This window comes from Topomyia yanbarensis, chromosome 2 (genome assembly GCF_030247195.1).
Source record: "Topomyia yanbarensis strain Yona2022 chromosome 2, ASM3024719v1, whole genome shotgun sequence".
NCBI lineage: Eukaryota > Metazoa > Arthropoda > Insecta > Diptera > Culicidae > Topomyia > Topomyia yanbarensis.
The window spans coordinates 138,304,659-138,320,606 of record NC_080671.1 but is presented as its reverse complement, the minus strand read 5'-3'; the positions used below and the strand labels follow the sequence as shown (position 1 = coordinate 138,320,606).

Here is a 15,948-nt window from a genome sequence, read left to right as displayed (position 1 = left end):
TAATTGATGATACGAGTTTTAATGTCCTCACAATGGTTACCAATAAAGGGTGTCCCACATCAAATTGCATCACGGAAAAAACGCTGTAGAAAATTACCTAGTGGATCGATCCAGTATTTCAGATAATAAAATATAATCCATTAATAAGCTTTTGACATATTTATTTCATTCAACTTTCAACATTGAATACCATAACCTTACGCTTTACTCCTATCATTAGGCTGTGTACAACATCAGTACACCTTCTTCGGAAACCCATATTTCCTTCATGTCTTCCTCAGATTTGAACTCCTTAAGATGCTTCCGTAGTGCCTGCTTCATAATTGCTCAGCATTTTTTGATGGGCCTTAGTTCCGGTGCTTTGGGAAGTTTTTGTCCTTGGGAACGATAGTAATCCCGCTAGCCTCGTACTACTCCAAAACAACATTTGAACAGCGGCACGAAGCTAGATCCGGCCATAAGATCGTAGGACCCTCGCGTTGCTCCAACAGAGGAAACAGACGTTTATGTACATAATCATTGAGGTACATCTCCCCGTTTACAGTTCAGGTAGTGACGAACGGTGCACTCTGTTTGCCACATGAGCAGATCGCTTGCCTAATCATGTATTTATTGGCAAAGTTTGAATGTTTCAGCTTCCTCCGGAACATCAATTTTATGCTGGACGGTGAAGAACTGTAGCCCCGGACAGCTGCCGCCTTGACGTAAGTATCATCATCCATGACGAAACAATGAGGCTTCTTCAGCATCTGACTTTTCTTTTCTATTGATATCACTATCACTTACTTTAATTTATAGTTTTTACTCTGTTATTTAATTTTAATCGCAATTTTTCGAGAAAATTATTTATTTTTATTTTTTTCTTTTTTTTCTTATTGTTTCATATTTTGATACCCTGCTTTTTTATTTGTTTCTTTTGTCATTCCATCTAATTTTTAGAAATTGTTTATTTACTACATTTATACTTGTCAGTCTTTTTCAATTTCCTTTTTTTCATAATTTTTGCATTTCTAAAAGCAATTTATTTCAAATTTATTCCAATTTGTCTTATTGTTTAATTTTTTACCTTACTCCTATTTTCTTCCTCATGTTCTAGTTTTTAGTTTTCTGTTTATCGTAGTTTTATTTTTTTCCAATTGCTCATTTAATATAATTTTTTTTATACCTTTTTCTTAAGATTTAATTCGTTATTGTTATTTCTTCATGTTTTCCATTTAACCTATTTTGAAAATACTTTTTCAGTTGACCATTTTCCTATACGTTAACATTGATTTTTTTTTATTTTCCTAAAAAAATATTTGATTTATCTTTTTTGGCACTATGCGCACTTTTTCTTAATTTTACATTTATTTCGTTGTTTGAATGTATTTGAAATTTCATTTCTAGTGATTTTTCTATTCTTTAAATAATATCCATTTTATTCATTATTTCGTGTTAATATATTTATTTTTGTATTTCTATAGTATGGCTTTTTTCTACTATTTTTTTCTATTTTGTCTGTTTGCTCCGTTTTTGTTCAATACTTCCTATTTTCTATACTTTTTCTACTTTTCATCATTTAAATTTTCCAGTTTTTCAAAACTTTCTAGTTCGTCCATGTTTTTTTTAATTTCTCTATGGTTATTCTATTCTTGTCTTTTATATATACTCCTCTAGTTTTATGCATTCTTAACGTTTTATTTATTTTTTCAATTGCTTTAAATATTTCTTGTTTTTAATGTTAAATAAATTTTATTATTCTTGATTTATCGAGTTTTTCAGTTTTATGCATTTTTTATATTAATGTCTGTATTCTTTTAAGAAGTTTTTTTTTCATTTTCATTGATTCTAAATATTTTCCTAATTTCCTATCGATTTTTCATTATTTTCACCATCTGTTCAATAGTGTTCGACTTTTTTAATCTTCGCAATATGTTTTTCTAGTTTCCTGTTTTCCTTTATCAATTTTTTATAGGTATTGTTTTGGTTTTTCAAGCATTTTTTGACAATTGACATTTGTTTATGTGGTTGATTTTGTTGTTTTTGCTCTTTTGTACATTCTTTTAATATTTAGTTTTCCTATTGTTTTTTATATTTTTTTAATATTGTCATTTTCTTACTTTTATAAATACTATTACAAAAATGGCGCTTTTCAAAGTCACCAAAACTGTCGAAGAGGTATTAAAAACTCCCAAAGTATAAAAAACTCTACGTTTTTTTTTCCTTCATTGGCACTTCAAACAACTAGAGCAACAAATCGGTACATAAATATAAAATTTCAGTATGCTATACATAATATCAGTGAACTCCAATGGATTTCAAACATTGACTTTTTTGTACTCAGGCAATACACAGTGGTGGGGGCCCGTACGTTGGAATCAATTCGCGACGTTGCTTTTAGGGTGACACCATTTTTTTCAATTTTCGAAGAACTGGCAGCAATAAAAATACAGTTTAAACAATTCAATCCAAATTCTACCCAAATTTTCAAGAGAAAATATTCAATGGGTTGTTTTCTACATCATTTTTTCCGTAATGCAATTTTATGTGGGACACCCTTTAATCACAAGTGCGTTGCCAGTATACAACCTCGGAACAGAGTTATAAAAAGCAAAGTTCTTTTATGACAACTGCCTATCGCATGTTAATAACAGGAACGCTGTTGGGAATGACACTGAAAATTTTTCTCAAGTATCTTTTATGGCGGATTGCACTTCTTCGTATGTTGACATAAATCATTTAATGCGATCTGGTCTAATGCTCTACGCTATGTCGTGTAAGCGCACTTCAATTTTATCGTCATCCATATATTTAGGATCTTGGTTTTAAGATTGTTATTATCGACGCCATGTTGCATGTTATTCGGCGCAATCAACTTTTCTGCCTGTGCTAAACTTTTAAACCGTTACCTATACACAGTTTTTCACGTGGTGTAACTGAATGTATGTCATTTCCTTGAGATTAAGATCCGTTTTCACTTTTAATAACAGTTCAACGTCTACTGTAGGGCAAAAAGGATTTTGTTTAAAGTCAATCGAAATAATATTTCTCCGCTTTACGGGCACATTTCACTGCGCAACTGGAGCCGATGATATAATACTGTTTGTTATGATCAATTTTGTTTGTTATCAATGTATTATTTTCTGTTTGTTGCGAACAAACTTTAAATTTCAATATTCAACCAGAGCAAAACATTCATCTTCGCGGACCCCCAGGAACCTTATCACGCCCTCTAGGGGTCCACGGACCCCAGATTGAGAATCACTGGTTTAACCCATCCCATTATTTCTTCTATAAACCGTCCTTATACCAACTCCTGTGCCTGCATCAACCTTTCCACTCTATTCATGATGTCGTCGATGTTTGGCTCAAAATTTTAAGTATGTGCTCTTCATTTCACTGCCATAAATCAATGTAATTTTGCACCCATTTTAGCAAGTTTTGCATCATTTTGATATCATGGTGGTACCAATTTATATGGGATTTAGCTGAGTGCCAGAACTCTTCAACCCGTAACTCCGGAACCGGAAGTCCAATGAAGGGTGTACCTTTCATTTGAGAAAAAGTTTGTGAAAATCGGTCCTGTGATCTCTGAGCATCAGAGATGATATTTTTTTCCACAAACACACAGGTATTTTCCGATCTCGACTATCTGAGTCGAATTTTATATGACAAACGGCCCTCCGGGCCGGGATTAGGTTGCCGATGTTCTATATTCTACTAGCTAATACCAATCGCGCGTTGCTGCGATTTTCAACGAAATAGGAGAAAAACACAATTTGTTCCGGAGCGCCATCTGGCGGGCAGATAATCCCCAATCAATGGCACGCAAACACGCTCCATCACAAATGCCTACTGTGTATAAATATTCACGGAAATCGGTTAAGCCGTTTGGGAATCTATAAATCATATACATACAAACTTTGATTTTTATATATATATAATAAAAAATAGATATAGATAGATAGATATCTGAAAGGCTGCGGGATAGCTTTCGACTCTGATTGGAAGGTTTGACCAATTGGTAAAAATAACGGAAGAAGCAGAACTGTAGAATATTTTTTTGGATTTGTCAAATCGATATAAGATAGACTCGTGTTAATGTTTATAGTAGATACATATGTACTTTATTTCCAAATGACGTCCAGGAAGCATGCTAGAATTCTAACCAAAGAAATTGAAAACCTGGTTCAGCAAGGTACCGAGAACGGTGTCAACGTGTGAGACTACACCGGCAGTGGCCGTATTCAAATTGGCCGTTGCATTGCCCAGTTTGTAGATCAGGTCCAACGAGACGCTATTGCCAGCAATCAAAACTTGAGTTAGTTCGGTGTTCAAGTCGGATAAAGCGGCCAAAAGTTGAGCAGCATGAGCATTAAGTGTTGTGGTAAGACTAGAGGATACTTGAGTTAGTCCATTGGTGACAATGCTAGTCAGAGCGGTTAAAGCGTTTTGCAGGGCTTCCTGAGCATTGGACAGCACTGTGTTCAATGGGGTATTTGCAGATGAGATGCCACTGGATAGAGCGTTGGCGAGTTGACTAAGCAGACCGTTAACCGTGCCGGTCAGAGTTGATAGTTGCCCTTGCAGAGTACTCAGGACATCGCTAACGCCTGTGGTGATGTCCGATAGTATGGTTTGTAGAATGGAAGCTGGAGCCGCGAAAGCAACCTAGGAAGGTTTGTTAATGTATATAAAAATGTTCGAATTGGAACCATTTGTGAAACTCACGGCCATCAGGCACATGCCCAGTCCGATGATCAACAAGGATTTCATTTTGTGAGAGATGTTCTACAACTTGAGATTCAAGAATGATACTGCATAATGATTCGCAGATTTGGGTATTTATATTTGAATTATTTCATATTAAGGTGCTGAGGTGATTGGTACTAATATATTTACACAGATGATTAATGAGCACTAAAGAAAGTTGATGCAGTTTGGTTGTGCACAACTTACAAAGAAAATAATTTTTTTTGCATTCGTCTAACTTGGATGACGTAGGTATCGAAACGAACGACAATCCAATTCACATATATTATTTCGCAAAATGAAACATATTTACTTACAAAGAGTAACATACATAGTCGAATTGGATGAAATTTCGGTAACAACAAACCCCTTTCCTTTCCAAATTTGCAATTCATTCTCACAAACAGGTTGATTGTTGTCTCGTTCTCAAGTGCATCGGAAAAATTAGATCGTACGTTAGTTCCAAAGTTTAAAGTAGATGATTTTCGCGATTACAATTGTGTACACATTTCAAGTAAATAAAAGGTGATAAGTTTGTTCGTTCATATGATCAATTGACGTCACATATAAACGTATTAACATTCCAAAGTACCATACGGTGATGTTATGCAACTCTATAATTTCCATCACTGGCTGGTCTATATTTTAGCACTTTGGGTGGTTGATAGTGAAATTGTATCGGCTGGCGTCGCCAAGAAGATATGCATTGAGAGAATAACACACAACGGATATATTTATTAATTCAGTTTTCAGAATAACCAAAAATACATCTGTAATTTTAATGGCAATATTTTAAATTGCCCAAACATTTTTCAGTATAAATCAATGTCCTGTATTTAATAAGAAATCATTTCTTAGAATCCTAGAAATGAAGAAAAATCACTTATCAGCTTTTATTTACTTGAAGTGTGTACACAATTGCAATCACGAATTATCTAAACTTTGGAACTAACGTACGATCTAATTTTTCCGATGCGGTTGAGAACGAGACAACAATCAATCCGTTTGTGAGAATGACTTGCAAATTTGAAAAAGAAAGGGGTTTGTTGTTGCCGAAATTTCATCCAATTCGACTATCTAAATAACTCTTTGAAAGTAAATATATTGCATTTTGACAAATGACGTTAGAAGTATGCAAAAAAATCATTTTCTTTGTAAGTTGTGCACAACCAAACTACAACAACTTTCTTTAGTGCTCATCAATCATCTGTGTAAATATATTAGTACCAATTTTTACGAAAACAGAGAAAAAACAGCACCTTAATATGAAATAGTTCAAATATAAATACCCAAATCTGCGAACCATGATGCAGTATCATTCTTGAATTTCAAGTTGTAGAACATCTCTCACAAAATGAAATCCTTGTTGATCATCGGACTGGGCATGTGCCTGATGGCCGTGAGTTTCACAAATGGTTCAAATTACAACATTTTCTATATACATTTACTAACCCTTATAGATTACTTTCGCGGCTCCAGCTTCCATTCTACAAACCATACTATCGGACATCTCCACAGGCGTTAGCGATGTCCTGAGTACTCTGCAAGGGCAACTATCAACTCTGATCAGCACGGTTAACGGACTGCTTAGTCAACTTGCCAACGCTCTATCCAGTGGCATCTCATCTGCAAATACCCCATTGAACACAGTGCTGTCCAATGCTCAGGAAGCCCTGCAAAACGCTCTAACCGCTCTGACTAGCATTGTCACCAATGGACTAACTCAAGTATCCTCTAGTCTTACCACAACACTTAATGCTCATGCTGCTCAACTGTTGGCCGCTTTATCCGACTTGAACACCGAACTAACTCAAGTTTTGGTTGCTGGCAATAGCGTCTCGTTGGATCTGATCTACAAACTGGGCAATGCAACGGCCAATTTGAATACGGCCACTGCCGGTGTGGTCTCCCACGTTGACACCGTTCTAGGTACCTTGCTGAACCAAGTTTTCAATTTCTTTGGTTAGAATTCTAGCATGCTTCCTGGACGTCATTTGGAAATAAAGTGCATATGTATCTACCATAAACATTAACACGACTCTATCTTATAACGATTTGACAACTCCAAAAAAATATTCTACAGTTCTACTTCTTCCGTTATTTCTACCAATTGGTCAAACCTTCCAATCAGAGTCGAAAGCTATCTCACAGCCTTTCACATATAGAAAGGTTGTGCAATCACTCTGAACATCGTCAACCTAATCCCGGCCCGGAGGGCCGTGTGTCATATAAAATTCGACTCAGGTAGTCGAGATCGGAATGTGTATGTGGAAAAAATATCATCTCTGATTCTCAGAGATCACAGGTCCGCTTTTCACAAACTTTTTCTCAAATGAAAGGTACACCCTTCATTGGACTTCCGGTTTCGGAGTTACGGGTTGAAGAGTTCGGGCACACAGCTAATTCCTATATAAATTGGTACCACCTTGATATCAAAATGATGCAAAACTTACTAAAACGGGTGCAAAATTACTTTGATTTATGGCAGTGAAATGAAGAGCACATACTTGCAATTTTGCGCCAAACGGACGATCGACGACATCATGAATAGAGTGGAAGGGTTGATGCAGGCACAGGAGTTGGTATAAAGACGGTTTATAGAAGAAATAAAAATAGCGATTCTCAATCTGGGGTCCGTGGTTTTGCTTTGGTTGAATATTGAAATTTGAAGCTTTTTCGCAACAAACAGAAAATAATATATTGATAACAAACAAAATTAATCTTAACAAACACGCATCGCTCGATCGAGATAGAAGTGTTTTGTTTTCGGTCCGTTGGAAAAAGAACAGTACAGTAATCCGCGTTCAAGGTTATCTTGCCATTCTCTGCCTCTTCGAGGTTTGGACTTTTATTTTCTTTTGTGCGTGTGTTAACCGTTAGGCCACATTCCTCAACCTTTTGTTCGTAAAGTGAGGATTTAACAATAACCAGCTATATAAGCTGGACTGGTGCATCGTGGGAAACGAATATACAAATAAGTGACATCTACCTTTTTGATACATTTACGACTTTTTCCCGTCTGCACGGGTGCTGACCCCGTGCGTTGACGGTGTCGATGGCTCCCTCCCCGGATGGCCAAATCGAGATCGAGTCGACACCTAAGGCTGCAGCAGTACGGGGTTGGCCGTTTTAGAGACCGCATACTTCAGCCAGTGAAAATACTTGAGTGCAAGCGTTTGCACTTAGTAGTAGTTGCGGGGGATGGTTTAAAAACGTACCTCCAATCAAACTCTTATCGGTTGACCTTCGCTGGTACCGCTTTGCCAAATTACGTCCTCTTGCACAAGGGTTGCCTTTATGATGATAACCGTTCCTCTTTAATTCACAATATTTGCGACAACTTCAACATGACAATTCTAAACACGGGTGAAATGACACGAATTCCTCCCCCACCAGCGCGCTCAAGCGCATTAGATTTATCCCTTTGCTCGACCTCGCTACAGTTAGAATGCGCGTGGAAGGTAATCCCTGATCCCCACGGTAGCGACCATCTGCCGATCGTAGTCTCGATAACGGCTCAAGGCCATTGGAAACAATCAATATTTCGTATGACCTCACACGAAATATCGATTGGAAGAGCTATGCTGCCGCGATATCCGACAACATCGAATCTACTCAAGAACTTCCTCCGGAGGAAGAGTACAGCTTTTTTGGCTGGCTTGATTCTCGACAGCGCGAATCAAGCTCAGACTAAGCCAGTACCCGGCGCGAACATACAAAAACGTTCTCCCAATCCCTGGTGGGACAAAGAGTGCTCAGACGTGTACGCGGAGAAGGCCGCCGCGTTTAAGACCTTCCGGAACGACGGGTTACCCGCTAGTTTTCGACAGTACGCGACGTTAGACAAGCGAATGAAGAGTTTGATGAAAGCCAAGAAACGCGGTTATTGGCGCCGGTTCGTCGACGGATTAACGAGAGAAACATCGATGAGCACTCTTTGGGGAACAGCCCGACGTATGCGAAACCGAAACAGTACTAATGAGAGCGTGGAATATTCAAACCGTTGGATATTCGATTTCGCCAAGAAGGCTTGTCCGGATTCCGCCCCGGCACAGAAGATCTACCGCGCCGCATCCCGTCACGATAACGCGAACGAAACACCTTTTTCGATGGTGGAGTTCTCACTTGCTCTCTTGTCGTGTAACAATAAAGCTCCAGGGCCAGACAGAATCAAATTCAACTTGTTGAAGAATCTGCCAGACTCTGCCAAGAGGAGCTTGTTGAACTTATTCAATAAGTTTCTTGAGGCTAACATTGTCCCACACGATTGGAGACAAGTGAAGGTCATCGCCATCCAAAAACCAGGAAAACCAGTCTCCGATCACAATTCGTATCGACCGATTGCAATGCTATCTTATATCCGGAAGTTGTTCGAGAAAATGATCCTATCCCGCCTCGATAATTGGGTCGAAGTAAATGGCTTACTGTCAGATACACAATTTGGCTTTCTCAAAGGCAAAGAGACGAACGATTGTCTTGCGTTGCTCTCTACCAAAATTCAAATGGCCTATGCTAGTAAAGAGCAGATGGCATCAGTGTTCCTAGATATTAAGGGGCTTTTGATTCAGTTTCGATCAACATTCTTTCAGAGAAGCTGCACCAGCATGGTCTTTCAGCGACTTTAAACAACTTTTTACTAAAATTGTTGTCGGAAAAGCACATTCATTTTTCGCATGGTGACTTATCGACATCACGATTTAGCTACATGTCCCTTCCCCAGGGCTCATGTCTAAGCCCCCTGTTATGCAATTTCTACGTCAACGACATTGATGAATGTCTTGACAATTCATGCACGTTAAGAAAACTTGCAGACGATGGCGTGGTGTCTGTTACGATGACCCTAACAGAATACCTTGGACAATTTGTCTGCATGGGCTATTAAGCTGGGTATCGAATTCTCCACGGAGAAAACTGAGCTAGTTGTATTTTCTAGGAAGCGTGAACCAGCACAACTACAGCTTCTATTAATGGGTCAAACTATCGCTCAGGTCTTCACAGTAAAATATCTAGGGGTCTGGTTCGACTCGAAAGGTACTTGGGGATGCCATATTCGGTATCTGAAACAGAAATGCCAGCAAAGGATCAACTTTCTTCGTACAATAACCGGAACGTGGTGGGGTGCCCACCCAGGAGACCTAATTAGGTTGTATCAAACAACGATACTGTCGGTACTGGAATACGGATGCTTCTGCTTTCGATCCGCCGCGAACATACATTTCATCAAACTCGAAAGAATTCAGTATCGTTGTTTGCGTATCGCCTTAGGGTGCATGCAGTCGACCCACACGATGAGTCTCGAAGTCCTGTCGGGCGTTCTCCCTCTGAACAATCGATTTTGGGAACTCTCATATCGATTGCTCATTCGATGCGATATCTTGAACCCGTTGGTGATTGAAAATTTCGAAAGGCTTGTTGAGATCAATTCTCAGACCCGTTTTATGTCCCTGTACTTTGACTACATGGCGCAAAATATTAATCCTTCTTCTTACAATCCCAACCGTGTGCATTTCATAAATACTTCTGAATCTACTGTTTTCTTCGACACATCCATGAAAGACGAGATTAGTGGAATTCCGGACCACATACGCCCACAAGTGGTTCCAAACATTTTTTATAATAAGTTCCGAGAAGTCGACTGTTCTAAGATGTTTTATACTGACGGATCAAACCTCGAAGGGTCCATTGGCTTCGGTATTTTCAATCAAAAGTTCACCGCCTCCTACAAACTCAGCGACCCCGCTTCGGTTTACGCTGCAGAACTAGCTGCTATTCAGTATACCCTTGGAGTCATTGACACATTACCCGCAGACCATTACTTCATCGTCTCGGATAGTCTGAGTTCTATTGACGCTATTCGCTCGATGAAACATGGAAAGCATTCCTCGTATTTTTTGGGGAAAATACGGGAGCTACTGAGTGCTTTATCTGACAAATCTTTCCAGATTACCTTGGTGTGGGTCCCTTCTTATTTCTCTATTCCGGGCAATGAGAAGGCGGACTCCTTAGCTAAGGTGGGTGCCATTGAAGGTGACGTTTTTGAAAGACCAATTTGCTTCCACGATTTTTTCAGTATTACTCATCAGAGAACCCTCGAAAGTTGGCAAAACTCGTGGAGCAATGGGGTGCTAAGAAGGTGGCTACATTCGATAGTCCCTAAGGTATCGACGAAACCTTGGTTCATCCACATCCAGGTCATGACTTCATTCGTGTGATGTCCCGACTCATGGCGAACCATTACACGATGGATGCACATTAGGGTGGGACAAAAATTAAATTCCAGCTCCGAGCAACTTTTTAAGTACCATTTGGGTCCTAGAACAACTGTGTAAATTCTTAGCTCGATTGGTGAAACTATATTTTTGCGCCAACTGTTTAAAGTTTACATGGGATTTTGCATGGGAAAATAAACTTTTACAAAATAATTCTTCCAGGAGTCGCCCATTACTTCCTAAAAATAAATCGTTATGTGACTTTTATAGGAAATTTAACAAAGAAACAAAGTCTCGAAAACCTCAAAACGATCTGATGCTTGAGAAAAAAGTTATAAAGCAGAAACCGATTGATGCTCTGACGATTGACAAAATATTCATTTTTTCTAGCACCACTGCTGTTGGTTGTCCAATTATACGCAATTTTATTTCAATACTCTCTTAATGTGTCTAAATCGTTTTTCTACACTATTTAGCCACTTCGCAAGATTTTGAGGGATAAATTGAGGCTTCTTTTGTACATAATAAGAGAAAGTTAAAATTTTTGTATATAATTAGACCGTCAGAAGCAGTGATGCTATGAAAAGTGAAATTTTCATCAATCTTCAGGGCATCAATCGGTTTTTGCTTAATAACTTTTTCCACGAGCATCAGATCGTTTTGCAGTCTTCTAGACTTTGTTTCCTTGACAAATTTGCGATAAAAATCAGAAATCTATTTATCTTTAGGAGGTAACGGGTGACTCTTGCAAGAATTAATTTACAATAGGCAATTTCCCCATACGAAATCCCATGTAAACTTTAAAATGCGGGCGAAAAATATAGTTTCACCTATCGAGCTAAAAATTTGCAGAGTTGTTCTAGGAGCTAAATGGGACCCAAAAAGTAACTCGGAGCCAAATATGATCTCGTTGAAAATGCCCAACTCTATTACCACATAAAATAACTCTAATTAATGTCCCCGAATCTTTACAAAATTTAATCACGCCCTCTAATTATTTCTACTTTTAAGATAGTCGTAAAAATGTTCCCCCTTAGTTAAACATTATTTACTCCAATGATCTCATTGCTAAAAATGTCAAACCATATTGCCATAAAAACTAAATGACCCCCCTAATCTTACTAAAATTATATTACCTCCTTGTGTATATGTATAGCTATAAATGCGCCTTAGTTTAATTTCAAAAATCAATATGTAATCCCCTAGTTTTAAGTAATTTAAAATGTAAAACAAAACAACGAGCTAACGCAAACCTACCTTATCAAATAAACGAATTGAAAAAAAATCTTAACAAACAGTATTATATCATCGACTCCAGTTGCGAAGTGAAATGTGCCCGAAAAGCGGAGAAATATTTTTTTCGATTGACTTTAAACAAAATCCTTTTTGCCCTACATAGACGTTGAATTGTTATTAAAAATGAAAACGAATCTTAATCTCAAGGAAATAACATACATTTAGTTGCGCCACGTGAAAACTGTGTGAAGGTAACGGTTTAAAAATTTAGCACAGGCAGAAAAGTTTATTGCGCAATCTTAAAACCAAGATCCTAAATATATGGATGACGATAAAATTGAAGTGCACTTATACGACATAGCGCAGAGCATTAGACCAGATCGCATTAAAAGATGTATGCCAACATACGAAGAAGTGGAATCCGCTATAAAAGATACTTGAGAAAAAATTTCAGTATCATTCCCAACAGCGTTCCTGTTGTTAACATGCGATTGGCAGTTGTCATATACTGGCAACGCGCTTGTGATTAAAGGGTGTCCCACATAAAATTGCATTACGGAAAAAATGTAGAAAATAACCCATTGAATATTTTCTCTTGAAAATTTGAGTAGAAGTAATTTGGATTGAATTGTTTAAACTGTATTTTTATCGGCGCCAGTTTTTCGAAAATTGAAAAAAATGGTGTCACCCTAAAAGCAACGTCGCGAATTGATTTTGCACAAGCACTTTAAAAATCCTCAACTCTCTGCTCGGGGCATCGGAAAACAATTCGGAATCGTGCAATCGACGGTGAGTCGTGTAATTAAACGTTACTACCAAACTCTGAGCATCGAACGGGAGGAGAAATCTGGTTAGAATGAATGATCTATTAGTGATCAGAATCACAAGCGTGTAGTGAAAGCGTTTAAGGGGTTACAGTTAACTCTCTCTATATCGATATTCTCTATGTCGATATCTTTCTCTATCTCGATTATTTCGTAGGTCCCTTCAGATCGCACGTATAAAAACTCCTCTATGTCGATATTTTCTCTATCTCGATATCTCCCTATCTCGATGTACCTAGCTTTATATTTGCCTGCATTATTCTCTCTCTATGTCGATGTGTTTTTTTTCTCTCAGGACATCACAAAACATATACATAATGAAATAAAAATTGGCGATCAGGGCGCTAAGTCCTATATCAATATTCTGCATGTAGGGACAGTAAAGACATGATTTGGGATGAAGTGGATATTCAATGTTTTCCTATGAGACTTTGTAAAACGAAGTCATCTTAATCTGCAACCATCGAGGTTTTCTAGAAATTATGCATTTTTAGTTTCAAAATTTTAACTTTAACGTGCTATAAAAATATTCAAAATGCAGCCATCTGTATCACGGAAATCATTCTTTCGTGGTCAAAACAATTTTTAAATTAGGGTAACACGGAGAGACTTGACCAAGCGCAGAATTCTATTATTGGCTATGACGTGTTCTATTAGGTTCTTAAAAAAATTTCAAAAATATTTTTATACTAGTTTCGGTCCGTCAAAGTAATTTTAAAAGTTTGGAATGAAAAATGCTTTCCTTATAGAAAAGATTCCGTATTTAATAAATTTACGTTAAATGATGTAATTTTGTATCAAACTTTGTATGGACATGGACTACTCGTCTAATAATTACTTCTACTAGTGCAATGATTTTACATAAATCGGAACATTGAAATAGTTATTACTAAAATTTGCACGAGATTGAACGAAATTGTTGTAATGTTGGGGAGACTTGACCAAGATTTTATGGGGAGACATGACCAAGTGGCAATAAGCCGAAGAAAGATAAAAAAATCTGATATTTACTATGCTGTCGTACCTACTGTTAGTTAATCACGTCACAAAAAATCCCACATCAAACAACAGTATATATCTTTTTGTACTAGTAAACAAAGTAGGTAGTAATATGGCTGATTTCGTGACGTGTTAATATGCAATGTAAGCAGTACAGTTAATCCTTAAAAGGAAATGCATTCAACACAGTCGAAATTTATGAAATGCAACCCTTTTATATTATTACTGCTACCTAATGACCTCGACAATATGGAAAAAAGGATTACAGTATTATTTGTGTCATTATTTTTTGTTCTGATTTTTCAAAATTCTCTTGGTCAAGTCTCCCCAGGCCTTGGTCAAGTCTCCCCACAGTGGGGAGATTTTACAAAAAAAACGATCTCAGACAAACTTTTATAACTTTTGAAAAAGTAAGTTAAAAATTCCGCAAAAAATTATGAACACGAATAATACCTTTATACATTATATCTCAATGACTTTGGAAGGATTGAAAACTTTTTTAGCGATATATGCAGGTTTAGCTGAAAACCTGGTAAAGTCTCCCCATGTTCCCCTACATGTGCGGCAGAATGATAAACAGCAAATAAGGGATTCCTTCTCAAACAGCAAACTTGATATTTTACAGTGCGAGTGCACTTTACCTCGTCGTCTACTACCCTACTCCCCCCAATACGAGCATCTATGTTCATTTCCCGGTATGTATTATGATGTCCTGAAGGAAAAGTTGTCTCAAAGAAAATCATTGTGTTCTATATGTCGATCTCTCCCTATGTCGATGGTCCCTTCAATATCGACATAGAGCGAGTTAACTGTATATACAAAGTTGTGCCGAAAAAGTGAGCCAAATTCGTGATTTTTTTAAAAGTGTTTTATGCAAATTTTATTTGTAAAAGCGAAAGACAGTTCGTTAGTAGTACTGTCGAAGTTCGAAAAAAACAGATTAAATTAAAAAAATATTCAAGGTTGGTGACGTAATGGCCTATCCCCCGAAACGTGTTTTTGGCAGAGATTTGCGGTGAATGCTCTCCAAGCCGAACCGCTCAACAGAAATCAAAAAAGTAAAAAGATTATTGAAGAAAAATGGATTGTGGTGTACTTTAACAGATCGGCTTCCCAAATTTTTTTTTCCGATAAAAAAAACCTATTGACCAAAAAATTGAGTTCTTTTGTGTTTAAAATTTTAAACAAAAATTCATTGCGAACAACCTAAAATTATTGGATGAAAAAGGAACTGTTCAAGTACACGAGAATATTAATACAAACAATTCAAAAAAAAATTGTGAAGATCGGATGAATAGTTTTTGAGATATCACGTTCCGGTGACGGTATTTTTCAAAAAACATAGTTCAGAGATAATTGCGTTTAAAGTGTTGTGTTAACTTCACTCGTGGAAGAACCTGCGAACGGCTGTAGTTTGAAATCTGGTGCTCCGATCTGGATGAAATTTCGCACAGGTATTTTCAAAAGTATTAGAATATTCAATAAAAATTTGTTTGCTTTTTTGAGATCCAACTTTGTATATAACCCCTTAAGCGGAATCCCGTTGCTTCAGTCAGGGATGTTGCCAAAAAGTTGAATATGTACAAATCTTTCGTTCAGAGAACCAATTACTGGGAGGGACTGCATACGTACAAAGTGCAGAAGGCTCCAAATCGTGACGAACGGCTAACTACGGTGGGGAAGTCAGATGCTGACGAAGACTCATTGTCTCATCGTGGATGATGAGACTTACGTCAAGGCGGACTTTCGGCAGCTTTTCGGGGCTACAGTTCTTCACCGTCCAACATAAAATTGATGTTACGGAGGAAGCTGAAATTTTCAAAGTTTGCCAATAAATACATGATTTGGCAAGCGATCTGCTCATGGGGCAAACGGAGTGCACCGTTCATCACTACCGGAACTGTAAACGCGGAGATCTACCTCAAGGATTGTCTACAGAAACGTCTGCT

General features: G+C 37.6%; 2 protein-coding genes across 2 annotated transcripts; one reads left to right on the top strand and one right to left on the bottom strand.

Moving 5' to 3' along the window:
• Nucleotides 1-4,102: 4,102 nt before the first annotated feature.
• LOC131686259 (uncharacterized) lies at nt 4,103-4,796 on the bottom strand. Its single transcript, XM_058970526.1, has 2 exons — nt 4,711-4,796; nt 4,103-4,650 (listed from the first exon to the last, which is right to left on the bottom strand). The coding sequence occupies exons 1-2, from the start codon at nt 4,753-4,755 to the stop codon at nt 4,144-4,146; spliced, it is 552 nt and encodes a 183-aa protein (XP_058826509.1). The 5' UTR covers nt 4,756-4,796; the 3' UTR covers nt 4,103-4,143.
• Nucleotides 4,797-6,000: 1,204 nt separating this feature from the next.
• On the top strand, nt 6,001-6,732 carry LOC131686258 (uncharacterized). Its single transcript, XM_058970525.1, has 2 exons — nt 6,001-6,130; nt 6,192-6,732. Exons 1-2 carry the CDS (start codon nt 6,086-6,088, stop codon nt 6,696-6,698), a joined length of 552 nt encoding a protein of 183 aa, XP_058826508.1. The 5' UTR covers nt 6,001-6,085; the 3' UTR covers nt 6,699-6,732.
• The last annotated feature ends 9,216 nt before the right edge of the window (nt 6,733-15,948 follow it).